We start from the raw sequence: 13,257 nt of genomic DNA, 5'->3' as shown, positions 1-13,257 counted from the left end.
TAGACTCTTGGATACAAAATTGATGGCCAGCACACAACCTTTTAAGGTATTTTTAAAATTGGAGCTGTCACTGATAAACTATATTTTCAGTTGTTCTGACTCACTACTAGGAGCTTGGAATTCTGGTCTAGTTTAAGTGTTATTTTCAAATATATCCAAAAAAGAAAAAGAATTGGAAAAAGACTAGAGATAAATATATTAAAATGTGATTAGTGGTTGTCTTTGGGTGTTGGAATTATTTTTTTCTCTCCTATACTCTTTGAATGTAAACATTTTTAATATTAATATATATAATGTATTTTTTGGGGGGTGGAGTGGGGCGCCTGGCTGGTTCAGTCAGTAGAGCATGGAACCCTTGATCCTCAGGGTCATATATTCAGCCCTCAAGTTGAGCATAGAGCTTACTTAAAAAAAAAAAAAAATATATATATATATATGTGTGTGTGTGTATATATATATATGTATATGGGTATATATATATTTCCATATATATAGAATGCATTTCTGAATAGGTTATTCATGCACACACTTCATTATTTTCTTGATTTTATATATTTTGGTTATATTTTCTAATTGGGAAAATTCAGGTAAAAGTGAAATCATTTGCTATTTTGTGAAGTGACTTTACATAACTGAGTGAAATGAATGCCAGAACAGCGTAGCTTTCTGGCCCAAGTTCTGTAGATATTTAACACATCTCCAAAGATGTTTCCTATGGTGATACTTTCTGCATGGTGAACCTGACACTTGCTGTCTCTCACGTTGAAGAAACCGTGACTCCTGTGTTTCTTTAAAGAACACAAGGGGGCAGTACTAGATAGACCTTTTTTGTTTGGTCCTGACATTCAGTGAATCCTCTATGTTGTACTGAGATGATTAAAGCTCATAATTCTCTGCTTTCTGGTTTGCAGGATATCATTAACAACACATCCCTTGCAGAATTGGAAAAGCGGTTAAAAGAGACGCCTTTCAACCCTCCTAAAGTTGGTAAGAAAATAAAGTGATCCTGATAGTGCCCCAAGTGCTTGTGATCACGGATCTCACAGAAGGAAGATGAAACTGCTCTAGACACCATCATGCACATTTACAGATTTTGGCTGAGTTAACTTGCTCACGCCCTGTGTTGAATTACTGCTTTCTGAATAAAGATGCTCTCATAATCTTACGTCTATTTTATGTTTATAGATTTGGGGTAGATTTTAATTGCTAAGCTTCAAGCTTCAGGGCTTTTATTTCTTAATGCTTGGAATTCTCCCAAAACTTGATGTGTCTTTCTTCTCTATCATGCATTGTTGAAGCAGGAACAAAGACTTGGTGATTAATTGCCAGAGGTCGAATGAAAATACACTTTTTGTCTCCGAAAAGCCCAAGACCTGGGTTTCCAGATGAGGAAGGAGAGTCTCCAGGCCTGCCTCTCAACAGAGGTGGCTTAGCTGTGGAACAGTAGCAGCAAGGAAAACCAGAAGTAGGGAGGAATGTTTTTTGGGGCAGAGATGTATTGCCATGTCTGGTCATGGCTCCTACGCAGGTGTTTGGTGAACCTGCCACGTGTTACTTCCTTGGTTCCTGTACACCTCATTTTGCTGCTGACACTGTAATTAGCATTCCATTAGCTGCAGCCTGCAAACTTCTGAAGACATTGATAATTGGACTAATGGTTCAGAAATTGACAATGGAAGGTACTAAAGCAGCCAAGATTATAGCTATTTGCTTCCCTTTCTGGGTAATAGTCCAAAAAAGGAATTAAGAAAAGGAGTGAGGGTGAGGGAAGAAAGCCTAGACCTTTTCTATGACAGTATGATGGAAATAATTGATTTTGGAAATATGTGTTTCAGCTGGTGGTAGAGTAGAGGATATTGGCTATCATGTTAAAAGACTTTTTTAAAGCTTAAAGTCTAATACTTAATACGGAGGTTAAAAATTCGTGCTTAAACAGCCTCATATTGACGTAAGAATAAAGTCTTTGTTGTTAATTTCCATTCATACTTTTGGTTCTGTTGTAGTGTTTTTTTTTTTAAGATTTTTATTTATTTGAGGGAGAGAGTGAGAGAGGAAGAGAGAGAAGGAGTGGGGGGAGGGGCCGAGCGAGAGGGAGAAGCAGACTCCCTGTGGAGCAGGGAACCTGACATGGGGCTCGATCCTGGGACTCCGGGATCATGACCTGAGCCAAAGGCAGACACTTAACTGAGCCACCCAGGTGCCCCGGTTACAGTGTTTTTGATATTCATTTTCAGAATGGTTCTGGGAAATATTTATGAGTTAAAGTTTTTTTTAAAGATTTATTTATTTATTTTAGAGAGAGAGAGAGAGAGAGAGCACAAGCAGGAGGGGCAGAGGGAGAGAAAAAGAGAATCTCAAGCAGACTCTGCTGAGCACAGAGCTGGAGGCGGGGCTCCATCGCATGACCATGAGATCATGACCTAAGCCGAAACCAAGCACCCCTATGAGTTACAGTTTTATACCATTCTTTCCATGTAATGTTCTGGTACCTGGCAGAGAATTTACTCTAAAGCTGGTCGCTCTTCCCAGACATTGTCTTCAACATGTGTGTGTGTCAGTGTGACGTAAGAATCATGTTGTAAAATGCTCTATCCTGTGAAGTGGCCCCATGTTCCACAGGCAGCGTGACAGCAAGTTCTGGTCTATTTTTGGAGTTAGTTGTGCCTTCATCTTTAGATCCGTTAGCTTGGAAACAGTAGAGGGCATTGTGGAATTGAGCTGCCGAAATTGAAGAGAGTCTTTTGCCTTTTGGGAGGGTTGCCTGGGGTACTGATCGATACCAGTGACTGAGCATTGACCATGTACCCGGCACCATGTGAGAACTTTACCGCATTAGCTCATTTGATCCTCCTGTAAGTTTCATGAGGGAGGTTTGGTTTTCATCTCCATTTTGCCAATGTGGAGGCCCAGAGGGGGAGTGACTTGCCCAAGATCACATAGCAGATAGATGGTGGAACATAGATTCAGACCCAGACAGTGGGACACACAAATCCATGGTATTATTAGTCATGACTGAAATACTTATGTCCCACGTCATCAGGGAAGAAGCTCCTTGGGACTTCAGAAAACGGTCAGAAGAGGGATCATTATCATAGGGCAAGTTATGCATGATCGTAAATAGTACCCACCAGTGTGCAGCGAGGAGGCCTGTGGCTGGGTCTTGATGATGTCACTGAGCCATTTCTCTAGTCTAGAGCCCTCGTTTTCAGTGACCCTATTATTTCACATTGCAAGGTCCCGTGTGGAGAGAATTAAGAAGTAGATAGCCTTTGCCTGCTTGTCTAGGATATGTCTGCGGCATATACCAATGCAATTTGGTAGGGCGGTGTGCCTGCCCGTCTTCACGATTTGTGATATCCTTGGGGAAACTCTTTTTCTTTTTTCTCTTTAGAAAGTGCAGAAGGCTTTCCAAGTTATGACACAGCTACTGAACAGCTCCACGAGGCAGGCTATGATGCTTATATCACAGGGCTGTGCTTCATCTCCATGGCGAACTACCTAGGTACTCACCAAACATACCATGGTCTGGGGTGGATCTTGCCTGTCTACCATTTCCCTGGGGTCCACTCACCCAGGTCGAAGTGGGAGGGTTGGAGGTCAGCGTTGGAGGGGTGTGGGGTGGGGCGTGCAGAGTCCACAGAAGGATCTGTTGACCCTTGCCTGGTGTGGCACTTGGCCCTTACGAGTGCCTCTTACCCTTATGAACCGTGCTATTGATTTACCTGGTTTGTTGTCTGAACTTTCAGGCTTTGTCTCCTTGACTGTATGTAATACTGTGCTTCTTTTCTTCATTAGGTTCTTTCCTTAGCCCTCCAAAAATTCATGTGTCTGCCAGATCAAAACTCATTGAACCTTTTTTTAACAAGTAAGTAATCAGCGTCCCAGTGCCCATGTTCTCTCATTGTGGAAGAGCCCAGTATCTGGGATGTCAGGTAGGGATGATTGGGAGCTGTGGTGCATTTTTAGATAAAGTTATTTCTCATCTCAAGTGACTCAGATGTGTTTTGAAAACAGGAATTGACCTGGGAAATAATTTATTAAATCTATTGGCTAAGAGAGAAAGAAAGAAAGAAAGAAAGAAAGAAAAGAAAACACTGCCAAAGGTAGTGCATCTTTTCTAAGACAAAGAACTGATGGTTTTGGCATTTAAATTATCTGCAAGGGAGACCGTGTGAGTGAGTGTGCGTGTGTGTGTGTGTGTGTGTGTACGTAGTTGGACCTAACACTGCTAACATACTTTACACGTGAGGTTATTATTTATACTTGCATTATTATCTCATTAAATAATACTCTTTTTAGAAGATGATACACAAATGGCTTTTAAAGATAATCTATGGAGAAGTTTTGATTGTCGTTTTATCCCAGGCTTTCATCTGAATGGATCCAGTGAAGTAAAAGCTTGCTCATGTACTCATTGTTGCAAGAAGTCTGTGTGATTTAGGGAGATGTCTAAGTTCAGAGCATTTTCAAAGACTCTCAAGATGATTACTTCAAAGTGTGGTTTGTGCTTTCTTGGCACGGTTGAGACGAAAGTTATAGATGTGATCCTCAAGCTGGCCACAGTTGGGCTCTGTGCCAGAGCCCTAAACCTTCTTTACCCCAGCTCTCTTAACAGGATTGGTTCTAGGAGATTCTGGGGGAGCCAGACAGAACAAGGCCGCCCACATGGGTCATTACTGCTGGGAGAAAGAACTGTTTCAGCGTTGGCTTGGTTACATCATTTCCTTACATTATGTGCAGCACTTTACAATCCTATCAGTGCTTTACTGGGTAAGAACACTGACTCCTTTGGATGTCTATGTAAATTCTAGTATCACAGTGCTTGTACTTAGGTGACATGCTGCAGAGACAGATGTTAATTCCAAACATCTGGATTCCTACAGGTTTGGAATTTGTGTAGTCTGAGTTAGTAAGTTTTATCACACTCTGGCTTCTTATTTTTTTTTAATCTTTGTTCTTTTCTGTGGAAGTTCAGAGGTAAATGTGTTTGACTTTCAAAACATCTTTCAGAGAGGAACGGAAAACAGTATAGTATATATTGAAAATACAGTTGAATTTTTTATTAAGTTTTTTATTTTAATTCCAGTATCGTTAACATACAGTGTCCTATTAGTTTCAAGTGTACAGTATAGTAATTCAACAATTCTATACATTACTCAGTGTGCATCATGATAAGGATACAAAGTTGAATTTTTTTTGGCGTGGAAAATTAATTCTAGAAGCTAACAGTTGAATCCTTGCCTGTCTGTCCATTTCCTTATGGGTAACAGGATTTTCTTCGCTCTTCACTTTTATTTTGGGGGTAGTGTTTATCTTTGTAAAACTTTGGAAGGGCAGCTTATGTCACAGACCATGGAACGTGCAGGTGACCCTAATTTTTGTTCGGAGCATGGCCACTCCTTGCACTTTTATGTGCAGGATGTTAAGTCCATTCATTGTTCAACAGTATTTTTCAACTGGGACATGTTTACTCATTTTTAAATATTTAATTAAAAAAAAATTTTTTTAACTAGGCTCCACATCCAGCGTGGGGCTTGAACTCCCAACCCTGAGATTAAGAGTTGCATGTTCTTTCTACTGAGCTAGCCAGGCACTCCTCATTTTTAAATATTTGAAACAACAAGCCTGCTTCTCCACTGAAATCAACTCCTTATAAAATCAGGTGATAGATACAAATTGGGTTCGATAATAGGCTGCATCTTAGTTTATCATTAACCTGTGTGACCAACACGAAGAGCAATCAAAATTAGCTTTAATTAAGAAGCTTAACAAAGACTTTATGTATTAATAGATCGGTTTATTATTGCTAATAATGTTCAAGACAATTCAAAGGAACTGGACAGTAAACACATAGTTTCATTTTACATTGGAATGTTCATTTTTTTTCCCCCTGTAACCTAGATGCATACCAAAAATAATTGAAGATTTGGGAATCCTCCTATGATATCACATTGAAAATTCTTGATTTTTTTGCTCCATTTTTCCTTCCATCTGTAAAGGAAGAATATTTTCTTCATCTCTGAAGGAAAAAAGTCCAGCAGGATTTGAAATGCAAAATAAGAACTATTTTTATTCTACATTGGAATAGCTTGGTCAAGTACAGTCGTCCCTTTTTTCTTTGAAAAATAATTGATATGCAATATCATATTAGTTTCAGGTGTCCAATATAGTGATTTGATATCTGTATACATTATGAAATGCGGTCATCTCTTCTCAACCCATTTAGAAAGTGGGGAAAGCACTTGCACCTTTCAACATCTCTTTCTGTGTTAATACTGACCTCATTCTTACTTCATGCAGGTTTGATTTGTGACATTAACCTTGATTTTGTCATTTTTTTTTCAAGATTACCCTTGTAGAGAAACATTCAGAAAGGGCCATCAACATTCTCTCAAGTGGTTGATTTTAGAAAAATCTGTAAATTTCTCTGAGAGTTTGTTTGGCACCAGCCTTTTCTCAGTATGAGCTTAACCAAATATGCATAGTCCTAACATAAATTTGGGTGGAAATCAGACTGCCTACATATGCAAATAACTTTTTGTTCCTCTCTTACCAGATTTATGTTTAGAAAGTAAACCTTGAGGGGGAAATAAACTCCACCTATTTCTGCATTGTTCTGAATTAGCATTTGGCTGCATTAGTTATGCTTTTTTGGTAAGTTGTATTGAGAGATATTGAGAAATCCCCGGACAGCTGGCTTTTGAGTGCTCTGCAAAGACCACATGGAGTATAAGGTGCTTTCTGAGCCATATTTGCCTAGAAGAATGTCCTGTGAGGATTTTGCATGCTGCCATTTTGTCTCTTTCCTGGCCTGGGTACCTCCTACATTTCTCCTTCCTTTGTTGGAATCAGAAGGAGCGTCGCAAGGGAGTTGAGCAATAGAAATACGGATCAGACCACTGCTGAGGACTGGCTGTGTGTGGAATGTACCCTTTGTTTATGTTGTAGGTTCTCTGGGCAGGAAGTGATTTACCTTCTTTTATAACCTTGGTCGGTTTTTTTTTTTTCAAGATTTTATTTATTTATTTGAGAAAGAGAGCACATGGGGGGGAGGGTCAGAGGGAGAAGCAGACTCCCTGCTGAGCAGGGAGCCCGATGCGGGACTCGATCCAGGGACTCCAGGATCATGACCTGAGCCGAAGGCAGTCGCTTAACGACTGAGCCACCCAGGCGTCCCTAAACTTGGTCAGTTTTGATCAATGCATGGAAAACCAGCCTTGGAGAAGGTCCTCCGGTCAAATTCTTTTAGGCTGGAAAGAGCTAAAAATACTCTCTGCTTTCATTTTTTTCGTACCACAGAAAAGCACAAAATCAGCTTTTGCCTTATGTTTTATTAATAGTCATCTGTGTCGGTTAAACTCTCTCATAGATAACCTTTTCTGAAGGTTTTTGGGAAGGTTATTTTCCATTTACCTCATGTCTTAGAGGAAGGAAATGAGCAAGTCTCTTGTTCTGGCTCATCTCTGTAAGTAAGGGAATTAAAAAGGAAGAATTGCCTGCCGTTCTCTGTAGAGGATGGCCATCTTGGTCTTCGCACAAGTGTCCTGTGTAGGAACAGGATTCCTGTAGAAATCTTAGGCCTTCCTGGGATGGACATTGCTGGATGTTGTCTCTGCGCTGGAGCTGAGGAGACAAGCCATAAGAAGGAGTGATACACTCTTGGACGCATTGTTTCCTCCTCTATAAAATGGAATAAAATTATTTGCCTCCCACAGAAGTTATAAATATCGCATGCTAAAGGACATTGCCCAGTATTTATTATTTCCCTTTCTTGAAACAGAAGAGAATTTAACATGCCGGTGGATTCTAAAAGTAGATGTTGGTAGTGGAATGTGTTTTGTGTTTCTAGTTTCATGATCAGGAAGGAAATTTGATACCGTGTGGATATAAAATTGTAACAAATATAAAGGGTTCACTTTTGCTGGTACCCACCTCTTACCGTTTGCTTATGAGAAATCAGGTGCTGATGAAGTGCGTCCATTTGGGACGTAACGGAACAAGCTGCCCTTGGTTTCGATCGTTTATGAAAGTTTTCTCATTCAGACAAATACAGCGGTTTACAGAAGGTTCTGTAGGTACATGTAACCATGATCAGCATAGAGGGGGAGGGATCATTACGATACCTGAACTAAAGCACCCGAGTTTTTCCCTTTTTCCTCCATGGAAAGCCGTCATGTGCTGGTATAATATAGGCATGTGTGTCCTGTTTGACATCAGAGAGATTTTGAACTGAAGGATTATAAGAAAACAAAATACCTCCTGTCTTCCCGGCCCTGGCAGTGATCACGGGGAGAGCAAAGCTCGTTTGCTCCATTGACGAGCGACCGGCATTCATGCCGAGCCGTGTGGAGTGACGGGTCGCTAGCGAGTTGGCCCTGGGCCCATGTGTCTGCAAGTGCAGACCCTGCTTGTCTCTGGAGAGTGGTATTCTTCTCCTCTCCTGCTGGGCCCTCCTACAGAAGGCACTGGACTAACAGGAGGGTGAGGCTAATCTGTTCTGATGCCCGGTGTTTGCTGTCGGTTTTCAGCATCCTGGGTGATGGGTCAAATGGGTCTTTACGCACTGTTCAGGTTCGGTATAGAGTAAGTCCGCTGTTGTGTTACAGTGATTTTTCCCCACCATGAGCCTTCCGTGGTCCCAACATAAGCAAGAGTTACAACACAGTTTGTGCCGTGGGTAAGGGCAGCTGGGGATGTCACAACCGTCTGCGGAACGGGTTCCATGTGCATTTAACATTTTTATTTTTATTTTTTAAAGATTTTTGTTTATTTATTTGACACAGAGAAAGACAGCGAGAGAGGGAATGCAAGCAGGGGAGCGGGAGAGGGAGAAGCAGGCTTCCTGCGGAGCAGGGAGCCCGACGCGGGGCTCGATCCCAGGACCCTGGGACCGTGACCTGAGCCGAGGGCAGACGCTTAACCAACTGAGCCACCCAGGAGCCCCGCATTTAACATTTTTAAATCACTTGATTAGCTTCTCCAGTAGAATGGCTTCACTTTGGGGTATCATGTAATATAGGGTAGCTGTGGTCTCTGCGGTCAGGTGTCTGGGTTTGAATCCCAGTCCCACTTCTTACACCTGTGCCATCTTGGGCACGTTACATACCCTCCCTGTGTCTCACCTTCCTCTTCTGTAAACAGAGAACATTCATACCCAATCGATAGGGTTGTAGTGAGGGTAAAATGCGAGCATGTCTGTAAAATGCATAGTGCCTGGCACAAGGTGGCTGTCAGTCAGCCCGGCGCTGCTGCCACTGCCTTGGGGACATTTATACTTTGACGATGTGCATCTCTGACCAGGTGCCGGGAGCACACGGTCGGCTATTGTGCCTTCATAGGAGGCACCCTGTAATCATAACTTTTTTTTTTTTTTTTTAAGATTTTATTTACCCATTTATTTTTAGGGGTGGGGAAGGAGCAAGAGGGAGAGGGAGAGAGAGAATCCCAAGCGGACTCTGCGCTCAGCTGACATGGGGCTCAATCTTGTGAGATCAGGACCTGAGCTGAAACCAAGAGTTGCATGTTTATCGGACTGAGCCACCCAGGCGGCCTAATCATACCTTTTGTACTGCACACACCCTGAAGGCGGGGCTTCCTATTCAGTCGGGAGCCTTGATCAGAAAAGGGAGTGGGGGGAGGAGGAAAGGCGGCTTGTAACTAAATGGTGCTCAGGGAGAAGGTTTGCGTGGGATTTCTCTTTTTGCTTGTTGGTTTTGCACTTGGAGGCATGTGGCGGTTTCTCAGTGTTTGTGCTGTGTAGCCCTTCCAGGTGTAGATTTTTACTGAGAGAGGGGAAGAAAGAAATGGCATTTACTTGGTCACCTCTTGGAAGCTGTTTCTTTTTATTTTTGTTTTAACTGCTTTATGGGGATGTAAATTCACATACCAAATAATTCATACAATTATAAAGTGTACAGTTCAACCTTTTTTGTGTATGACAATATTACTTTTGAAAAATGACCATAAAATATGTGTAACATACAATTTGCCATTTTCAAAAAAAATAGTCATTTATTTGAGAGGGAGAGAGTGAGTACATGGAAGGGGGAGGGAGAGGGAGAGAGAGAATCTTAAGCAGGCTCCATGCCCAGCACAGAGCCCGACACAGGGCTCGATTTCACGACCCTGAGATCATGATCTGAGCTGAAATCAAGAATCAGACGCTTAAATGAGCCACCCAGGCTCCCCTTAAACATTTTTAGGTCTGCGATTCAGGGCACTAATGATATTCACAGCACTGTGCCAACATCATCATTCTCTGTCCTCAGAACTTCTTGCTCACCCCAAGCAGCAACTCTGTAACCATGAAGCAATAACTCCTTGCTCCTGCCTCCCCTCAGCTCCTGGGAACCTCTCATCTACTTTTCTTCGGTCTCTGTATGTTTGTCCTGTGAGCTCTTCCTTTTTGGGCAACTCACTGCTTCCGTGAGGTCTTAATCTGTGAGAATGACTGATACTTTGCAAACACCCGGAGCATTTTCCTTTTCTATTTGGCCGTCTGAGGTTGAGATCACTTCTTAGGCAAATAAGCCTTGAGATGTGTGGTTGCGAACCAGTGCCAGGACCTTGGCTGGGGTTTGCTTGTTTGCAGGGCTGCAGAAGCATAATGGGTAGAGCAGAGGCCTTAGCCTGGGCCCCTCAGGTGGGACCTTCATCCTCTCTGAAGCTGGGTTGCCACATCTGTGAAACGCAGATCATAAAGGGGCCCCTGGGAGGCTAGACCTCAGGTTGCAGAGAAGCCTCGATTAGGCCGGTCAGCACGGGGTGTGGCATGTTGTGGAGTCTAGTTGCTGTGGCTTTCACCACAGTGAACTTCCAAGAAAGTAATGTGATTCTCGTTTTTTCCTGGTACTGGGGACAGTGCTAGATGAACAAAGTGGGCTGTGTGTACTTAGCCGGTTTTCATGGATGGCAGTCTCTGTTGTGAGCAGGAAAGAGGCAGAAGTGCAGGATGCCAATAAAATCCTTTTTATAGAGAACAGCGACCTGGAATCCCCTTAAGAAAACACTGCCTGAGTGTCTTTGTGTCTTAATGAAAAAGGTCTTGCTGCGAGGTTGGGTTGTGAATGGGAAGAAGAGACTCTCTGCCTGTGTGCCGGTCACACTCGTGTGTCTTGAGCCTTAGGATGCTGGTAAGACAGCGAGGTGAAGGGCACGGTCTCCTCCAGTTGTCTGCACCAGGAGCAGCTGTGCCACAGGAGCCCCTGGAGATCCTAGAACCGAGGGCTCAGGGAGGCAGGATGGAGGCAGACAGTGATGGTGGTGATTGTGGGACCTTCCATGTCCGACTGGCTGGCTTTGCCAACAACGTGGTAGTGGTATCCTTTAATTTTATATTTGCGGTCCGTGAATGAAGGGGTGATGTCCTCTGCCCCTTCGCTTCTACCCAGAATGGATTTTGCACCAGGGCTGGGGAGCATCGTCTACCACTCGTTCTGAACTGATTAGAAGTGGACTGTGGTGCTCTTGTGGACATTACTTTTTAATCATAGAGAGCCAAGAAGTATGCCTTTTATAAAAAATGGAGTCCGTTTTCATCCTTCTCTGGATCGTGCAAATCTTGGAGTCCAGCGCCATGAGGAGTAAAATCACAGCTTTGCAAATGCTTAGAGCAGCCTCCCAGATTCCAGAAGGTTTCTCCCTGGTTTGCAGAATGTATTTGCCCCCAGTATACAGGATGTATTTCATCCTCGCGTGCCTTAGCCAAAGCCCTTTATTTTAGCCTGAGTCATGTTCGCTTCACTTTTGGTTCCCCAAGTTACTAGGATAGAAGGAATCTCCAAGAATTGACTTGGTTTGGTTACCCTGAAAGCTCTGTAGTACACTGGTTTTCAGAAAGGCAAAAGACAGATGAGTCCAGGGCACATTGAATGATTCTCAGGCCTTTAGTCCGGCTTCTTAAGACTGGGAACCAGTGCTTGTTATCATGACTTCTTCAGGAAGGAGGGTGCTTGCCTCAAGCTGGTTTTGCTTGTCTAATTTCTACCTTGCAGTCTTGATTGCCAGACATGTATTAGGCGAGCTGCATCTGTGGCTTTTTCAAAAGGCTGCTTTTTAAAGAAATCTTCAAGGGCACAGACCGTGCACACCTCTTCTTGGCTTGCCTAGCCCCGGGGGTGTTACAGGGGCTGTGCACCTGCTGAGCCATTCCAGCCTTGTGTTGGCTCTAGTTACTTTAAAGATAGATTTCCCCCTGGCTTCATGACTTGTTTATCATGACGATGAACAAGTAATTTGTAGAGGTAAAAAAAAAACATCGGTCAACCCCTGGATATATATTTAAATAGCTCGCCTCCTCCACAGTAGGGTGTTGTATTAGTTTTCCTGTGGCTGCCCTAACAGATCACTGCAAGCTTGGTGGCTTCACCAACAGGAGTTTGTTCCGTCACAGTTCTGGAGGCCAGAAGTTTGAAATCAGGGTGTCGGCACAACTGCATTTCCTCCCGGGGCTCCGGGGAAGAGTATGTTGCTTGCCTATTTTAGCTTTTGGTGACTGCTGATAGTCCTTGGCTTCTCTCCAATCTCTGCCTCCGTGATCACATTGCGGCTTCTGCCGTGTGTGTGTGTGTGTGTCTGTCCTCCCTCTGCCTCTCTCTCACAAGGACACTTGGGCTGGCATTTAGGGCCCCCTTCAGTAGTCCAGGATAATGTTCTCAAGAGCCTTAACTTAATTATTAATTACATCTGCTAAGACCCTTTTTCCAAGTAAGGCAGCATTGACAGGTTCTGGGGATTAGAATGTGCATTTTGGAGACCATCGTTTAGTGCACTATATAGGCTGTTAGTAAAGTCTGTGTTCTTAGGTATTCCTCGCCTTGCTTTGACTCTGGTTAGAAAAAAAACAGGTGATAGTTACTTCCAAGACTATTTAAAATTTAATTCATGCGATTTAAGGGTCACCAGTGTATGGTGATACCAAAAATCTGGTACTAGCCATAGTACCAGGTTGGTACCACCATACACCAAAGTCTTCTCTACTGAACACCCTCCACTCCAGTGAGTTTCCTTGCATTTACTGTAATTGCTGCTGGCAACCCTCAGAGGTAAATAATAATGTCCCCATTTGAAGATCTTACTTTTAAGTAATCTCTACACCTGGTGTGGGGCTCAGACTCACAACCCCGAGATTAAGAGTCATGTGCTTTGCCAAGCAGACACCCCAGTAATGTCCCCATTTTAAAGCTAAGGCTGTCTGCCAAGGGTCTCAGAAATGGCAGAGTCAGGGATAACCCAGGTCTGTCTTTGACCGGGAATGGT

The 13,257-nt window shown here is 43.1% G+C and overlaps 1 protein-coding gene across 4 annotated transcripts in view; it reads left to right on the top strand.

The window, feature by feature from the left end:
- Positions 1-13,257, top strand: part of PARN (poly(A)-specific ribonuclease) — a 208,354-nt gene that overhangs the window by 31,098 nt on the left and 163,999 nt on the right. For all 4 annotated transcript variants that reach the window (XM_088017379.1, XM_088017378.1, XM_028117504.2 and 1 more), the window contains exons 15-18: positions 4-46; positions 912-987; positions 3,392-3,502; positions 3,796-3,865. In XM_088017379.1, the coding sequence (XP_087873505.1) occupies positions 4-46; positions 912-987; positions 3,392-3,502; positions 3,796-3,865 (300 nt within the window). The remainder of the gene's footprint in view (positions 1-3; positions 47-911; positions 988-3,391; positions 3,503-3,795; positions 3,866-13,257) is intronic.

Source organism: Eumetopias jubatus, unplaced genomic scaffold (genome assembly GCF_037043125.1).
Source record: "Eumetopias jubatus isolate StellerSeaLion01/CBP00866 unplaced genomic scaffold, mEumJub1_p1.0 scaffold_12, whole genome shotgun sequence".
Taxonomy (NCBI): Eukaryota; Metazoa; Chordata; class Mammalia; order Carnivora; family Otariidae; genus Eumetopias; species Eumetopias jubatus.
The sequence above is the reverse complement of the archived record's forward strand: the minus strand, read 5'-3'. Positions and strand labels throughout refer to the sequence as shown.